Source organism: Epinephelus fuscoguttatus, linkage group LG23 (genome assembly GCF_011397635.1).
Source record: "Epinephelus fuscoguttatus linkage group LG23, E.fuscoguttatus.final_Chr_v1".
Classification (NCBI taxonomy): Eukaryota; Metazoa; Chordata; class Actinopteri; order Perciformes; family Serranidae; genus Epinephelus; species Epinephelus fuscoguttatus.
Window position 1 is genome coordinate 11,648,640 of NC_064774.1, and position 18,117 is coordinate 11,666,756.

Genomic DNA, 18,117 nt, shown 5'->3' on the forward strand with positions numbered 1-18,117 from the left:
GCCGCAGCGGCTCCAAGCATGCTATTATCCAAGCACCTGAGTTCATCCACCCACGTGTTCGGCGAACCAAAATGGCCGTTCTTTTGCCAGTGGCTGGTTTGATTGACTATTTGTAGTTGTTACTAAGAACATTGTTGCTGGGGAGGAGAGAGGGAGAAATGAGGAGGAGGAGGAGGACTCCATCTCCTGAGATACTGTGGAGAAAAGGAGTAAAAGGTGAAACCAAAGCTGGATAATAAACTGGCTATAGGGCAAGGTGCCGCAAATCAATACCTGAAACCATATTAAATGTCTGGAGCTCCTCAATCCACAGTAGAATTTGTCTGACTAAAGCCAGCATTACAGTCATCTCCACTTTATTTTGCAGTTTCCAACAGGGCGTGCCGGTGGGAATATACAGTGGATATGAGCAACTGTGTCCGACTATATACAGTTTATCCTGGCAGACATTTATAAACCTCCGCTATAGAGCAAAACTTTTCAGCTCAACGGTGGGGAAATATCGATACACTTCAGCATCACAAATATTTAATGAACAGTTTACATGCAGAGATTCGTGGCAGTGATTCATTTTATGTCGTGTTTAAACCCTCGACTACTTCATAGCAGTGTTGCCATCTATCTTCCACTTCAACGTAACATATCGCTGGCATGCTATAAATAAAAATGCAGATCTGACTAATCTGATTGCATAAAAAGTCATTTTTTTTCTGCTCAGATTTGATGCATGTATTGACAGTTTTCTGAATATTCGATTTTAAAAATGGAAATATATGGCGATATATTGAATTGTAACCTTCATATCGTGATTCGTATCGTATCGCCAGATTCTTTACGATACACAGCCCTATTAACAATTTCTATTCGGTCTTAAATCTACATTTTCTCTTTGGAAAATCTGCCTCTGATGAATCATCACGCAAGATTTAATGACGTGTTTGTATTGCAGTTTCACTCAGTATTTGGGCACAATTGCTCCGATATTAATTAAAATAGTGCGATATGTCCATTACAAAGGTTTTTTGTCCACCAATAGTCCTAAAAAATCTTCGAATTTAAGCAGCTGGTAGCAGTGGCGCTCCTACAAGGTGGCCAGGGGGGCCATGGCCATGACTCCCCGTAAATGTTTTGCTCCTTACAATCAATGTGCTCCTTCAAATTAAAGCTGTATATTTGTCTTTTTTAAGAAAACACAACTAGCCTATTTGCTGACACATAACACATTAAACTGTATTGTTGTAAACTTGAATATTTAAAGTCCAGGTAAAGCAAAAAGTTGGTCGTTGGTCAATGTCCGGCCATTGGTGAGCGCCTATTGCCCTTGTTTTTGTGCTGTGTCCAACACCAATCAGCCCTTATCTGCTTTTTCTTTGGCTGATTCGGTATGTTGGATCGGCATCAGAGACGGCAGAGCCCGAAGTTCAGCTCAGTGCACGAGAGGAGAAATAGAAGTATGAAAAGCAGCTACATGCAGGAGGGAGTAAGAACGGGACAAACTTGCTGTATCAGATAGGATTAAGTTTTTAGGTTTGAGCTCTTTAACAGAAACGGTACATAATTTGTTTATTGTTCACTAGCACACAGTAAGAATCCTTTGATCTCCCAACACTGGATTGTGTTGATTATTTTTGACTGTTGATTAGCCTAGTGAAAAGGAGCTGGAAGCAGTGGCGCTCCCAAAGGGTGGTCTGGGGGGCCATGGCCACCTCTGTATGGTGCTTTTAAACTTGAGTAGACTCACTCCCAGTCAATGTTTTGCTCCTTACAATCAAAGTACTTCTCAAAATTAAAGCTGTGTATTTGTCTTTTTAAGAATAGGAGAACCAGCCGAACATAAATTGACACATTAACACATTAAAACAGGATTGCTCTGCACTCAGAGGTCTAGATAAGGCAAAAAGTCGGCCATCTGTTGTTGGATGAACGTCTGTCACCCTCGTTTTTGTGGCGTGTCCCGCACCATTGGCACTAATCGGCCCTTGGGGGCTTTTCTTTGGCTGATTCAGCATGTTGAATCTGTATCAAAGGTGGCGGAGTCCGCCAGTGAGCTGACTGGCATTTCAGCTCAACACAAGAGAAGATAAACAGAATTGAAGGAAGTGTACGATCGAAACAAAGGTTTATAGTGGGTACGTCTTTTTTATTAAGATTTGCATTCGTAATTGTTTGTGTTGTTGTGTGTTAGCGCACAGTTCTTTCAATATCAGGTTGCTAATATGCTAACTAGCTAACTATAATCTTAAATTCGTCCTGTTGGTCTAGTTCCCTTTTATATTGACGAACATAGACTACTGCGGCCTGCTGCTATGGAAAATTATTTCCTCTCATGCAGGCACAGAACATATGTGCTAGTTGCCCGTTGGCTGTATACTTTGGAGTGTGCTGAAGTGCAACTTTTTGGCTGAGAAACAGGCGACATGAGACACAACAGTCGGCCTTTAATGCCTCCAGTTGTCTGATGTCAGTTTGGTGTGTCTGGGTCTTTAAGGATATCTTGAGGACTCCCTTTTTATATGACATTAAATAATACTAAAGGTGGTCTAACACTAAAGGTCTGCCATCAACATGCCAAAAGAACAAGCAGAAGGAAGTAGAAACCAAGACAGAGGCAACGTTGAAAAATTAGCATTTTCAGAAAAGAAAAAAAAAATGGCTGGACTTCATATTTCATATGATTTGATAGCAGCTACCCAGCGAGGACGCTCGTAACTCCAGCTGCCCTGTGACCTTCATTCTTCAGCGAGGCAGGCAGACTCCTCCGGTCCCTGACAAGAGTTATCGGGCCCGGCTAATAGGCTGCTCTCTGCCAGGTAAGGCCTCGTCGATACAGGCGCTCCTCCTGCTAATGAACGCCCCTTTTTCCCCAAATCTGCACGGCTTAATACAGGTTGTTGAAACACACATTATCAGTCACAGCGGCGTCCAATAAATAACTCAATTGGGGCGAGGGAGTGCCTTGCTCGAGGGCAGTCACGGCTACTGCGAGTCACATCATCCGCGCAGACTACTCGAGCTTGTCGTGGGGGTTTTTTAACAGTTGAAGATAAAGTATTGCTCTAGCCTTCGGGCTCCATCTGCCTCCGTACGCCGTGTGTGTGTGTATATGTAATAACCAGACACACATACAAATATAATGAACTGCATTCCTTGGGTAAACACAGCGGCGCAGGCACACAAACACACACACACAGGATATTGAAACCCTCTCAGGCATGTCGCCGCGCGTGTGCCTGGCGTGCGGGATGATGGAGAGGCTGAACTGTGGAGGCCCCGTTTGCTCTCCTCTCTCCAGCCCTCACAGGATACACAAACACACACACACACACACACACACATGTGTTCATACTGTACACCCACACGCTTTATCACACCCTCACACACACTCGCGTCCGCACAGTGAGCGTACCCACTGAGTACACATGCACAAACTTTCACACAGGTCCCCCCAGGCTTTGATGGATGGTCGGTGAGTGCTCTACCTCCTGTTTCATACACATATAATCTCATTTGGGGGCCACATGGTGGGAGCCGCACCAAAACAGGGCTAATAGAAGCAGTCAAGCTGTCCTATCCCTCCCCTTCCCGAGTCGAGTCATATCCATTATACTCCTCTGCTTAGCAAATATGTATGACTGCAGTCAGTTAATAAAAAAGCTACACCCTTTGTACCAAAAAGGAAAAAAAAGCTTTCGGATGCATTATTTAAGCGGGACAATTCTTAATGTGTCTTATGCAGTCGGGAGATCTCAGCGCATCTTAATATTTCAGCACTTTCTTAATACAAAAGAGGAAGGTCAAAGTCAAAAAGGGTGGAAGTATGTGGGAAGGGAGGCAGAACAGGTGCATGTCTGTCAGAGCCTTAAAAAGAATCAATGTGAACCCGAGGTGAAGGTTGTACCCGATTACACCCCTGAACTCGTCAGTGTTTCCCATGTCAACACGTCTCTCCGTCTGTCTGGGAGTCAACGGTGCAATTTCAATTACTGTCTCAGAAAACATCACAGCTTCACGGTATACAGTCAAACACAAATACTTTTATTATCAGTTACAATGACCGGGTGCATGTGGTTAGCATTGTGGCCTCACAGCGTGGGGTTTCTCCAGGTACTCCGGCTTCCTCCCACAGTCCAAAGACATGCAGGTAAACTGGTGACTCTTAATTGTCCGTGGGTGTGAATGTGAGCGTGATTGGTTGTCTGTCTCTGTCCACTGTCGGCTGGGATGAACCTAACAGGATAAGTGGTAACGGAAAATGAATGAGTTACAATGATCTTTAGAGGAACTTGCAAACAGAATTACAATTAAAAACATGGAACCTTTTTTTATGTTAGTATGTGTAAAATGAAGGTTAGATTCTCTGTACCGTCACATTGTTTTCAATACCCCTAGATAATGTTACCTTTCTCAGTGACAGCAAACTGTAGTTGGGAACACACTGGCTTATTAACATCGATTTTAGCTTGGCTTGGCATTAGCTGGCAACTAGCGTCTAGCGGTTTGGACCACTCTGCAGAAAATAGAATGGCGAGGCGTTCGGATGCCGTTCCCCAACAACGGCTTTATCGCAGTCTTTACAATGAAACCACAAACATGGCCTTCTCATGAGGTTGAACAGACACTTGAGTCGACTGCTATCGTCACTATTTGCCGAATGCGTCTTCACCAGGACACCCTGAGACAGCTGCTTCCTTCCACACATACAATGACGTTACACCCTCAAGGCCACTGCCCTTGAAGGGGAAAAAGAGCGAGCCGGTGACAATGAGGAAATGATACTGTATGATAACCATCAATTATAATACCTCAGTATACCTTGAAGCAGGTCAACAGCCTCAACCCTAGAGACAAGTAGGGTTGGGTACCGAACTCTAAGGGTAAAGACTACCACTACTGCACAAATGCAATGAATTTACATACGATTGCAAACAAGCTATTGGCGTTAAATCTATTGGTGCCAGGTGTCGGCACCTGAGACTACATCTGGGCAAGAACAAGAGGTAGAAGTGCCGCAAAGCACCCTGACAACCTGCCACGGAGCTTTGAGGAGCCGCCAGGTCCGGCTTCAGACAGGAGGCAGACACGCCCTGAAGCCAGGAAGCCAGCCGCAGAGCTCTGATGATAGTTTTGGCATCTGGCCTGTTTTCTATCAAAAAAAGCTGACGGTTATCATACTGTGCAACAGGATAGAGAATCCTTTATTTTAGAAAAAGTAAAAGTTTGATTATGATAAAACATCTGTTCGACCTCTTGTTTTCATTCCTTTAAAGTTTACTGTAACTGATAATAACAAGTGTGTTGCACTATATACCATGAAACTGTGATATTTTCTGAGATAGTAATCAAACCATGAAAATCCCTAACCCCAATACACACACATACACAGCAGCAGACAGACTGAGACAGAAGATAAGCTGTATGTGTGATTAAAAAGAGCAGAGGAGCAGAATTTAGTCGACGATGTCCCCCTAAAGCTTGATCAGAAACTTAGTACCAGTGCCAGAAAAAAGGTACCGCTGGACGTTGGTACCGAATTCCAGGTACCGGTATTGGTTCAAATGTGAATGGTACCTGATCTGAGAGATACCTTCTTGGCCCGTCTAAACAAGTACCCGTTGCGCTAAGCAGCTTTACAGTTGGCCGGTCGCAGCCAAAGGTGGCACCTGGGGGGGTAAATCATGGATCAACGTGTCTGGCTTTCGTGGCTCTTATTCTCATTTTCACGAAGGCCACGTGTGACGACACAGCGGGATGCTGGATGGGGTTTAAATCGCCGCCCCCTGACGTGGGGGGCCACGGACCCTGCTGGCAGTTCCCTTGACACCCTGGACCCGTGTGAGCAACACTGACAGGCAGTGATTCATCTGATTCATCACCATGTTTCCTCCACAGTGAAGGAGGAAGGGAGAGCGACGGAGAGACGGAGAGGCAGAGGGAGGGAGGCGCACAGAAACAGAAACTTTGCTCATCAGAGGGAAAAAAAACACGACGACCTCTCTGCCACCTGTTTGAATCAACATCAAGACAACAAATGGCCGATGACCTTTTCTGCAAAACAACAACCAAAAAAAACATCACATCATTACTGGACTGACTCTGCCGGACATTTTTTTTTTTTTTTTTTGCAATTTTGATGAGGTACAGTGTCACAGTAAACAAAACTCCATTGTTTTGCCTATTAGTCTCACAAACAACAAGCCTCACGTCTGATCTGTGTTGCGATCCGGCGCGTCGACACAGAACTACTCCCCAGGGGCTGCACGGCAGAAGGGCTAAGCGATGTTCTCATTTAGTCGGTTCTAGCATCTGCAGTCGATACGAGAGGACAGCTATGGAGAAAACAACAAGGCTAGCGTGGCGTATCATAGACCTTGGGAGCCTTGTAAAAGTCAATTTGCTGTCCAAACTCCTCCTAACAATTGCCGTGAAAAACAAGTCTGCAATATGGTGAGTGCGCGATGATTGATAGTGCCACAGGAAAGGCAAATCTGCAAAATGAATCGGCTTTATCCTGGTGAGCCCTATCTAATGCGATCGCTGCCAAGTATGAAATGAAATTCCATTTTCGACGACGTCAAATTGAAAGAAGCGGCGAAGAAGAAGGTGGCATCCCCGACACTGCCACTTACAATCAGCGGCGTGGAGAGCAATCAAGGTGGCATGCGGCTTAAATTCCTTGTCTGCCCCCCCCCCTCTTTTTTTCTGTGTGTTTTGGCATCTTATCATGAATGAGTTGGGGCCCCTTCAATCACGAGTATTTATTTTTAAATGTGAAGACAACGGAGCTCATTTATTGTATGCAGAGAAGCCAAGAAGCACTTTCCATGGTTCCCTCCTATAGAAACAGGATGTGAGAACCTCAGTATTAACACATTATGCAGAGTAATATAGCAGCAAGCAGCTATAGCAATCTCTCCCCCCTGACTTCCTCCCTCAGTTGCCACCGTTTCTGCCGGCGTATCAGGTAAGTCTAATCCTTAGATTAGTAATTGCCTTAGAGCGAATGCATTCAAATCACCAAACCAAATTATACCAGAAAATGCTGCCCGCTGCAATTTCATGAGTATTACTGTGCACTCTTACTCCTTCCATTTTCCCTTCAGAACATAAACAACAAAAGCCCGAGCAGCCATAGATTGAATTAAGCCGTAATAGATCCAAAACAATTTTGATAAAATTAGCCACAGTCGGCGGTACGCAGCGCCTCACAAAAGGGCAAGCACTAATAATAATGTGGTAATAAACAAACCAGCTCATTGCACGTAATCTCATTTCTTACTAAATGCAAGATTTCCAGATTGTGTTTTATCCACCTTTGGCACCTTCCTGGTATCCAGTGAAGTTGCTATAAAAACTGTTCACATATTTTGTTCTAACGTGGTAATCAGCAGATTGCTTTACATGACTTTGCTCCTGGAGAGTCAGATTTAATGATAGCGAACAGAAAAGTTTCTGCTTTCTCCGCTTCCTCCAGAAAATAACCTGACCTGTGTTGCCGACCCTGGAGGGTGGGGGATGACCAAACATTGTTAGAGCTCCTGTGGAACCTCTTATCAAGTAATTACCTAATTGAGCTCAATGAGTGACTGACTGCCACAACAGCTCCACAGATAAAATCACGCCATCAGGGGAGTTAAGTGGTGATGACTGCCAAAGAGAAACACACAAAGGTTCGGACAATGGTGGCATGATTGCTTAATCCTGTGCAAAGGCTTTTTTTTAATCAACATTTTGTAGAACGTCTTTTACTGGATGTTAACTATAAACTCATCTATCAGCCAAAAAGTCATTAGAATATAGGAGAGTATACCTACTTCCTCTTCCTAGTAGTGCACCAACCTTATCGACTACCACCACACCAAAACCATTAAAGTAGCAGATGACTTTCACTTTGACAAAAACACACATGCACCATTAATTGATGCAGGAAATGAAGTGTCTGATGCTTAAAATTTTCTGGCAGAAGGCCCCAGAACCCCTGTTCCATCGAAGTTGCTTCTATTATCTCGTTTGGCATTTTGTTAACGGCTAAATTTACACCACTTACCGGACATCAGCTCTTCTTTGCTGCTTTAAAACAGTGGCTGTACAGCCCAACTTGCTGCGTAGGCTGCTGTTTTAGAGCGGCAAAGAACTGATTTCCAGGACAGCTGCTGTTTATCTGGATGTGAAACTTCCTAAAAAAATACCGTGGCATCAGATAGGCACATATTCACATACTTGCCGATGCCCAATCCAGAACTTCAGGCAATATCAAAGGCATTTCCGATGCTCGTATCAGTATCGGGACAACTCTATTCATTTTTATACACCATTTTGTGCCTTTCCTGCATGAGTGTTTGTTGGAGATGGTACAGTACTTCCTAATTCAAGTGTGCTTAGTTGCTTAATCTTTCCAGGGGATATCGGAACGTTGCTTCTGAGGTTGCATACGGTCATGAACTACTTTACTGGAGACACTGTTGCATCTTGGAGTCATGTGCTGGCAGTTCGTCAAAGTAAAAGTCCTCTGCTCCTTTAAAGGTCTAGTGCAGTGGTTCTCAAATGGTGTGAGTGTGTGACACATCAAAGCCCTGATTGGCTGCCAGCGTGACAGATGATAACATTTAAAGGGAGAAAGCCGTGAGTGGGATCGATTTATGGTACGGAGCAAATTACAACAAAGCACCAGCAAAGACGACCTACCACCGAAAGAAAAGAGACCGTATCACGAAAGCTACCTGCCTTGAGATTTTAGCTTGCCCTTTGGTGTGTCTTGGGCACAAAACATTTGAAAACCACTGGTCTAGTGTGAAGGATTTAGTGGCAGGTGAGGTCGCAGGTTGCAACCAACCGAAACTTCTCCCGTGTGCCAAAGTTCAGGGAGAACTAAAGGTCCTCCCCTAAGAAATTTGGGGCATCAAACACCTAATTCCATGCACTCTGGTGAATTTTTATGCACTGATTTATGGTGGAAATGTCACTCTGATTCAATCGTGCATTGTTGCTTCATCTGCCTTCTATCTCACGGCAGATTGAGGTTGCATACTGCTATGAAGTACTTTACCAGAGGCATCGTTGCATCTTTGAGTCATGTTCCAGTAGTTTGTCAAAACTGAAGTCCTACACTACGTTTAAGGTGTAGTGTGAAGGATTTAGTGGCATCAAGCAACCAACCGAACTTCTCCTGAATGTCAACATTTGGGGGAAGTACGATGGCCAACACAAAAATGCTGATGGCCCTGTCTAAAGTCAGTGTTTGGTTGGTCAGTGTGAGAGGACTATGAACGGCTCGTTCTAAGGTGACGAAAACACAATGATTTTTAATTTCAGGTGATACATTTTATACTCCATTTCTGCTAATACAACCCCTTAAATCCCACACACTGGACCTGTAATGTCTTATTTGGGGGCATGTGCCCCCTGCGTCCCCCCCAAAATCTACACCTATGATCCTGCGTACAGCTGTTCCTATAAAGCCAAAGACACCTGGAATGCTGCGTCACTGGGGCTTTGCAAGTTTCAATTAGGTCAGTTGTGGCTTTTCGTAGGTGTTTAGGCAGCTACATTTTGTAGGTTAAAACAAATGAGGCCAGAGGCAAAGTACCGCATTTCCATATTGGTTTCCTGATCTGCCTGGAGCCTGAAGGGCAATCACATCCTATGTTTTGGCTACAAACACCATCCAGGTGACCTCCATTTGCATGGTTATGTTGTTTGTCCTATGCGGAGGAGGCGGGTGAGGATTTGCCCTATGCAAATCAGATCCTCCTCGCTCGGCTGTATGCGGCTCATGCTGGAGAGGTTGCAGCTACAATAAGGCACAGGAGGAACAGCTGGCCAGAGCGCGGGGGGTGAACACCAGGGGCTGGGTTAAGGACAATGTCCAGTTATGCTTGCTGCATGGGCCCTGAGGCAGAATAACCTGGTATAAGTGTGTGGAGCGGGGGCTTTGCCTGCCCTGAGGGGCTGCGCTGCGAGAGCACAGAATACAAGCTGCTGTGGCTCACCACTGATTAAAAGTGATCCACCTGGGCACGAGTGGCGCTTTGAAGTGCAATGATAAAACAAAGGCTGATGGCTTGTGCTAATTCGATGGCTAAGTGATTTCATTCCTCACTACATTACGGCTGGACAGCATTATTTTCTGGCACTGGACAGAACAGAAGCTACTGCCAAAAGTAATAAAGTTAAGTGTTCTGTTAAGTGCACGCACTACTCACCAGCCTTCACATATAAGGATCAGACACGGGTGTGCAAGGAGCAGAAAGGCCGAGCTACATGTAGCGAAAAACAGCAAAAAAAAATACGACTAAAATAAGTCGCAATCAGAGGAGTAGCAGGAAGAGATGAAATGTCAAGTCTGTTGCCCCTCCTGCTCGAGCCCTCAGCAGATGCTGGGTGACACGCTGGCTTCTCCCTCACAGTTAGATCAGCTTAATGACTGTTTAAATGTCTGACGTGCTAAAAAGAAAGGCTCGCCTCGCCGATAAACTCCCTCAGTTGCCTGGTTACCTGCCCGAGCAGGTTGCCTGTGCAGTTATTGTAAGATTAGGTAGGCGAGGAGAGAGAAAGACGGAACCCAATACCTCAGGGATTACAGTCAATGGTCAGCACTATTCTCCCTCTTCCCCCTCCCCGTCTTTTCTCTCTATCTTTCCACCCCGAGTCCCTTGTGAAACAGTGGGGGCCATTCTCTGCGCGGCTAACAGGGCCGTCTTTCTTGTGCCTGTCTCTATCTCTTCCCACAGACGGACAAAAAGAGGGGGAGTGGTGAAAGAGAAGGGGTTTGTGGGCGAGGGAGTGCTCGCACATATCATCACTTGTAATAAATCTTAACCAAGCAGGTTCGACGGTGTTTGGGGCCAGTGGTGGAGCTTTGCGTAGGTGACGTAGACAGCTCCTGGGGGGGCACCAGAACTGACAATTTAGACACAAGAGCATTTGAGGAAGAGAAAATGAAATGTTTATCTGTGATGATTTCTCATTAGCTCTTGTTTCTGTTTAATAAACACAGTAAACGTAAAGTATTTAATGGGGGGGCACCAGGGGAACCGAATGTCCTAGGTGCAGCTCTGTTTGAGGCCAAATGTGCCACAAAAAGATAAAATGAAAACACAAACTCAATACGAGCACATCTCAAGGAAGTAAAACTAAGAAAACATAATAAAAATATAACCTTAATGCTATTCATTGACGACTCCATTTCCCACCACTAATCCAAATCTTGCACAAATTGTTCCCTTAACTGAGAAACACGAGTGCCCTTGAGTGTTTTATTATGTCTTTAAGCTGTAGTGGCACTTACGGAATATTTCTAGATCCCTAAAAGCGAGAGCATGACCGCTCCGCTACTTAATCTAATACAGAGGTGGCCGTTTAATGCCATAATTGGAGCACATGAACACACACCTTCTCTTCAATTAGCTCTCTTGTGCAGCCATTAAATTACACTCCATTCACCCCAACAGAACGTATCAACAGTGAGTATTTACTGAGCCCGTGGGATATAAAAGGCAATTTGAATACCTGCTAGCTATTGTATATTAAATACCTAACAGGCTGCACCACACAATAAACACGGATGATATCGCCCAGCAGACCAGTAAACACTTTCTTCACCATTACAATTTAAATATCCAGGAATCACAAGGAAATGCTCTTTGTGCATTATGGTTTTTTTTCCCTCCATGACACCGCCTTCTAACAAACGCACAGTCCATAAAAGTTACCGCAGCATTAATGTAGAGAGTAAATAAATAATTATATAAGTGGAGCATAGTGACACACAATACATGCTGCTGCCGCAGCAGCAAATAGAGTGCCCTTTTAATTATGCAGGAGACATCCGAAAGCAACAGCACTCCTCACACTCTGGGAAGCAGCTCAGTGAACACACCATATTAGAAGCTGTTAGAGACAGAGCAGGGGGAAGAGAAGGGATAGAAGTAAAAGGGGGGAGTGAAATGATTTGAGAGGAGTAATAGCGAGAGGGAGGGGAAGAGGGGATATAGAGAGATGAGAGTGGAGATTTAAAAAAGAAACCACTGCGAGAAAAAAGGCAAGGCGGAGAGAGCATTGTCGGATGTGGCTGCAAAAACAGGAGCACAGAGAGGGGAAGGCGTGCGAGGATGCAGGGCCGGTTGGTATAGAATAAATAAAGGTGAACAAAGAGATATCTGGAGGAGAAGAAACAAAAAAAATTGGTCGAGGAAAAAAAAAAAGGCAACAATCCAGCTGAGAGAAAACAGCACTCCAGAATTCTAAAGTAGTAGTGCTGACACCAAGTAAAAGAAAGATCAATAATTCATTAGACTGCCATAGAAAACACATAAAACAATAGTGTTCTTTTTTTCCTGCAAATCAGCTGACTTCATTACGTCTTTGTTTCTCGCTGTTGTTGCACATCACAGCGGAAAAACAGCCAAAAAAAATATAAAGACTGAACTGATAAAAGCCCACATTTGAATATCACATCATGCCACCTACACCCTTTTTTTTCTACAGCTCTGCAAATGGAAGAGAAGAGTTGCTGGGAGGGAGAGGAGGGAGGAAGGGAGACAAGAAGGGAGGTAGCTGGAGGGTCGATGGAGGAGTGGGAGAAAAGCAGGTAGAAGACGGCAGACATTTATATATACGAGGGAAACAGATAAAGGGAGTAAAGAGGAGGCACAATATGGAAGGTGATATAAAAACGTCTAATTTCACAGCGAGGTCAATGAATTGATGCGGACCCCCGAGTGCAAGAGAATGTTAATATGACCTCCCGGCCAGATGTTCCTACTCAAGCCGAGACTGTAAAACTGACTCACAAAGCCATGTTTGTGCTGCCGACATCTACCTTTCTCTGTCTTATCCTCTTGAAGACAAAGCAGCCTTGTCGCAGGCTTGAAGGGGCAGGGCAGGGCCTGACAAGGGGGAGTGTACCCCGGCCCCTGGCAGGCTCCCCTCTGGGATAAAATAACTGCAAACCAAACCCTTATGTGAGCTGTCTGCAACACTCCAACACGCGGCTGCTGAGGTTAGCAGACGTGACACGGCAGACGGTAAAAAGGCAACACATGCCGTGATGAAAGGGGGGAAAGTTGGACGCGTTCGTTCGAGGGGTAACAATACCCCGCTCGTAGGCTAATCTAAACCTTTCTCTTCCTTTTCAATATTACATGTGAATGGCACTCCAAACCAAAACAGATCAATACCGCTAACTTGACACACATTAGCACCATAAAGGCAACAAGACTACTGAGACTAGCCCTGTCAGAAAGCATTATGGTGGAGAGAACACTAAGAGGAAGAAACAGAAGACATTTAAGAGTGGTGGAGGGAAGGAAGGAAGGAAAAAAAAAAAGAACATGGAGACGTGTCTTCTTACCTGTTTGTTGTACTTGTTGATAGTTTGACTGCTGTATTCGGAGCAGTGGTCAGATCCAAGGGAAATGTTATCTCCGGTGCCAACAAAGGTGTTGGCAGGGGGCAGGTCCTGAACCGCCTGGTGCTTTTTCCCAGCCGTCGGCGATTGCGGGTGAAGCTGGACGGTAGGGAGCGGGGAGCTGGACTTGTAGTGCCGGGCCAGATCTGGGCTCCCCGGCCCTCCGTTGACCGAACGGTAGCGGCCCATGCCGGGGCTGTCCGAGAGCTTCTCGTTGACGCCGTCGTAGCGCTGCCCGTTGGGTTTGGAGGCCTCCACGGTGACGATGCTGCTGTAGAGCGGCTGTTTGGACTTCTGTTTCTTCTTGTCTTTCTTGGGCTTCTTGGACTTGTCGTGCTGCTGTGGCGTGAAGAAGTCCTCGTGGTCCTTCTTGCCAGCCTCGTAGCCGTTCTTATTCTTGGGGCGGCAATAACGAGCCATGACCACGACTAGAATAATAAGAATGACTGTCATGATGCCTGAAACGACTCCAATTACAATGCTCAGCCGCTGTTTGCTTAGGTCATAGTTGGGGTCGCCGGCGATGTTGGTGTTCAGGGACGTGCTCAGGCTCTTTGCCACCTGGGCCTCCACAACTGTTGAGTTGGAAAGAGTCTCGTTGACATACACGTGCACGAGCGTGGTGGTGCTCTGAGAAGGCTGGCCACTGTCATTCACCTGGACGACCAGCCTGTGGAGGCCGTAGTGCTTCTGCTCCAGCTTCCCCACCAGCGAAATGACCCCAGTGCCCCCGTCAATCTCAAACAGCTTGAAGGGGTTCCCCCCAATGATGCTGTAGTTCAAGTCGGCGTTGATGCCAGTGTCTGTATCAGTTGCTATGACAGTCCTGACTACTGTTCTGATGTTGCTGGAGGGAGGGAGGAGGGTGTAGGAGCTGTTTATTGGGAAAGTGACAGTGGGTGCGTTGTCGTTCTCATCCATGACAAAGAGTGAAACTGTGGCGGTGGCAGATCTGGGGGGGTCGCCACCGTCCACAGCTTTGACACGGAAGGTGTAGGTAGTTTTCTGCTCTCTGTCAAACGACAGGGTGGAGAAAATAGTCCCAGTGTCGTTCTCAATAGAAAAGATATCCTCCTCTTCCTCAATAAAAAGGCTCATCTCTGCATTTTGGCCCTTATCTGCGTCTATGACCGTGACCATGCCGACTGGGCTGTTTGGTTCGAGGTTCTCTTTGACGTAGAAGGTGAACACATCCTGCATGAACTTTGGCTCGTTGTCATTCTTGTCAGCCACGAGGACGACCACTGTCGCAGAGCCCTGTAGAGTGTTTATGCCCTTATCTTTGGCTATCACTTTGAATTCGTAGCGCTCCGTTTGCTCTCTATCCAGAATGGTGTTTACTCGGATGTCTCCACTGTCTGCATCGATAGAGAAAATCCCATTTACCGACGAGTCCAGGGAGTAGGCGATTTCAGCATTCTTCCCACTATCTGCGTCGATGGCTGCCACTGTTGTCACCCTCTCGCCAGGGGCATTGTTTTCAGGGAACGACACCTCTACTACATTCTGGCTGAAGATAGGAGGGTTGTCGTTAGTGTCGCCCACTTTGACGATAAGAGAGTTATTACTTGCGAGGCTGGGGCTCCCAGAGTCCACAGCCACTATGACCACATTGTATTCCTGTGTGGCCTCGTAGTCCAGCGGTGCAGACGTGTGCAGGAAGTATTTCTTTTTATTCTGCTCACCCTCCATCTCACTGGCTGGTTTCAGCTGAAAGGGAACATCCCCGACAACAGTGCAGGTCACAATGCCGTTCTCCCCCTGGTCTCGGTCTGACACCTGAACCAAGGCGATGGGTGTGTCCACCACCACGTCCTCAGCCACGTTGGCGATGCCATCTTTCAAGAAAATGCGCCCGATTTTCCGTATCTCTATCGCAGGGACGTTGTCGTTCTCATCCTTGATGTTCAGCACCACAGTGGCCTTGTCCATTTTGGGCGGCTGGCCTCGGTCACGGGCCATTACCGTGAACCTCAGTTGGCTCACTTCTTCACGGTCGATGCGGTGCAACACACTCAGCCACCCTGTGTTCTCATCCAACCTCAGCAGCCTCCTCACTGACTCCGTGGCTGCCCCGAACACATACTCTATTTGACCGTTAACCCCCACGTCTGCGTCAGCCGCTTTGAGCTGCAGTATGGGGGCACCGGGGGAGCTGTTCTCCGGCAGGTCAGCTTCATACACGCTCTTCTCAAAGCGAGGGTTGTTGTCATTCACATCGGTGATCATCACCCTCAGAATGGCCTGCGAGGAGCGAGGGGGATCTCCTCCATCCCTGACACGCAGCGTGAGCTCATAGGAGTCTCTCTGTTCCCTATCAAGGGCCCCTTTAATGATGAGTTGAGGCTGCTTCTCGCCATCAGTAGTGTCAGCAACTTGCAGTTCAAAGACGCTGCTCCTGCTCGCGCCTTCCTCAAATCTCCTCTTCCCAGAGAATGAATCTCCAGAAGAGCCCAAGCGCCTTGAGTTCTCCCCATTGTCCTGGATAAGCTCGTATCTCTCTATTCCATTTCTGCCAAAATCTCTGTCTGTGGCTGTGGGCAGCAGATAAAGGGTTCCAATGGGTCTGTTTTCCTCCACAGACAGTGTCAGGACAGGGGAAGGGAAAGACGGGGTGTTATCGTTTATATCTAATATGATGACTTTCCCCTCAAAGAGGTCGACCCAGCTCTGGGCCGGTCCAATCACTGACACTTCAAAATCTATGAAGCAGTCGTTCTCATCAAAGATCATTTGGCACTGCTGTAATTTTTCACGGTCTATGCGCCTCTCGTTGGTGGTGAGCTCACCTGTCATGTTGTCTATTTTGAAAAAATCAGAGCCCGACTCCAGCGTGAATGTCACCTCGCCTGAGCCGGCGACGATGCCCAGGTCGCCGGCTACGTTCCCGACTCTGACATCGGCGGGTCCCTCCTCGGCCAAACGGTACCGGAGCACTTGCTTGGCAGCGGGCTGATGCACAAGCTGCAGGATGAGCATGCAATAGTACAAATAGTCCACTGCACCAGTAGTCCTCATTGTTCTCCAATGCAAAAAAATGTCCACTTAGGTGTGAAAAAAATGTCCAGAGAATAAAAAAAATAATAATAATCACCAATAGAGAGTCCAGATATGGAGGTTAAAAAAAATGTGTTCATAAAGAGCAAAGCCCTCTGCTGCGGGATGCGTGAGACTTCATCCTCCGGACGACTTCCTACATCGCTCCTGCTGCAGTGCAAAGCAGCAAGTGCACGGGCTTCTCGTCTGCTCTCTGCTTTTCCTCCTCCAGCTCTGGGTGTTAGTTGCTCTTTCCTTCTTTTAGTATCAAAAAATAAAAACACCGCAATGATATCAAAAAACACTCACCAGACAGAGGCTCCGTGCGCTCCCGCGAATCTCTCAATATCATGCGCGTAAAAGCCAAAAATTATAGTCCGAGCATCACATCACCAGAAAGTGAATTCAGTCCATATCCCGCCGTTTTACTCACAGTTTGTGGCTACAATCTCCTCTCTTTTTTTTGGGGTGAGGCTGCAAAAATCCCAGCGTCCCCACAGGATCATTTAAATACCCGCGCAGTTTTTTCCACCCTCCAAACTCGGTGAGAGTGTCGCCTGCGCGGAGCCTGTCAACTCTCCGATCTCTGAGGATGTGAATATGAAGCAAATTACCTGTCCGGCTGCTCTTCCTCCAAGTCACTTGCAGCCAGCACGCACACTTCTCTCCTCTCTGCTTTTATTTAGTGTGCAACTCCACAGCGCAAAGCAAAGAAGACAGAAAAAAGAAAGGGATTCACAAAAATGTATATCCGCAGTTTGTTTTTTGTTTTTCCTTGAATCAGGAAACGTCGGATGAATTCCTCAGTGTGTGTCCAGCACATTCAGCCTGGTCCCTCACCTGCAGACGCGCCGCATGTGTTGGCAGCCCCTATCTGCAGCACTGTGAGAGGGATTCACAAATGATATTGCAGTCTCTCCCTCTCTCTCCTTCTCTCTCCACCTCCCTCCGGTTTCTCCCCCCTCCTCCTCCTCCTCCTCCTCCTCCACCACCATCCACCCTCCTCCTCCTCCTCCAAGCAGCAGCAGCGGCAGCAGCGCGCACGTAAACAGGGTCGGACTTGGTCTTGATCGCCGGGTCCAGACGCCAGCAGACAATATTTGACAAAAAGAAGGGGGCACAGAGGAGGGAGATGCCTCAGTAATGGTGGTTTTGGTAAAGCGGTGTGTTGTGGAGACGTGGTACCGCACTTTGTGAGCACATCTCGGATGCTTCACGTGTATGTAACGCTCCTGTGGGCGATATGGCGATTTTTAAAAACCACAATTGCAACGTCTTTCACTTGATAATAAGAATCATTTCATTATGTGGTGTGACGCGGGGACGTTGCCGCAAGAGACGCCTCACACAGCCGAACTTTTACGCACCAAGTTGTGCTTTTAAATGTGACATGAAACAGTTCCAAAATCTCTGACACAGGCGAGACAGGACGGGACGGGACGGGGCTGGCTGTGTGCGCAGTGCCGTGGTTTCCCTGTGGTTACTTATATGAATGCGTGTGGTCGCCGGTGGCTCTCCGGCGCGGCGGGCTCGGTGTCTGTCTGTCCGTCTGTCTGTCTGTCTTTCGCCTGTTCAGTCCACTCAGCATCCAGGAATGTGAGGCAGTAGCCATTTGAATGCATTTGCGCGGCGGGTTTCTCATTCGACCACTGCGCAAACCCAACTCCCTGTGCACA

The 18,117-nt window shown here is 46.8% G+C and overlaps 1 protein-coding gene across 7 annotated transcripts in view; it reads right to left on the reverse strand.

Annotated features, from left to right (window-relative positions):
- pcdh7b (protocadherin 7b) overlaps positions 1-17,351 on the reverse strand; it is a 176,911-nt gene extending 159,560 nt beyond the window's left edge. For 6 of the 7 annotated variants that reach the window (XM_049568754.1, XM_049568753.1, XM_049568752.1 and 3 more), the window contains exon 1: positions 13,349-17,351. In XM_049568754.1, coding sequence (XP_049424711.1) covers positions 13,349-16,423 — 3,075 coding nt within the window. In that variant the 5' untranslated portion in view covers positions 16,424-17,351. Of the gene's footprint in view, positions 1-4,059; positions 4,228-13,348 lie in introns of those variants that run through there. The other variant, XM_049568757.1, reaches the window with a different exon arrangement.
- Between the last annotated feature and the right edge of the window lie 766 nt (positions 17,352-18,117).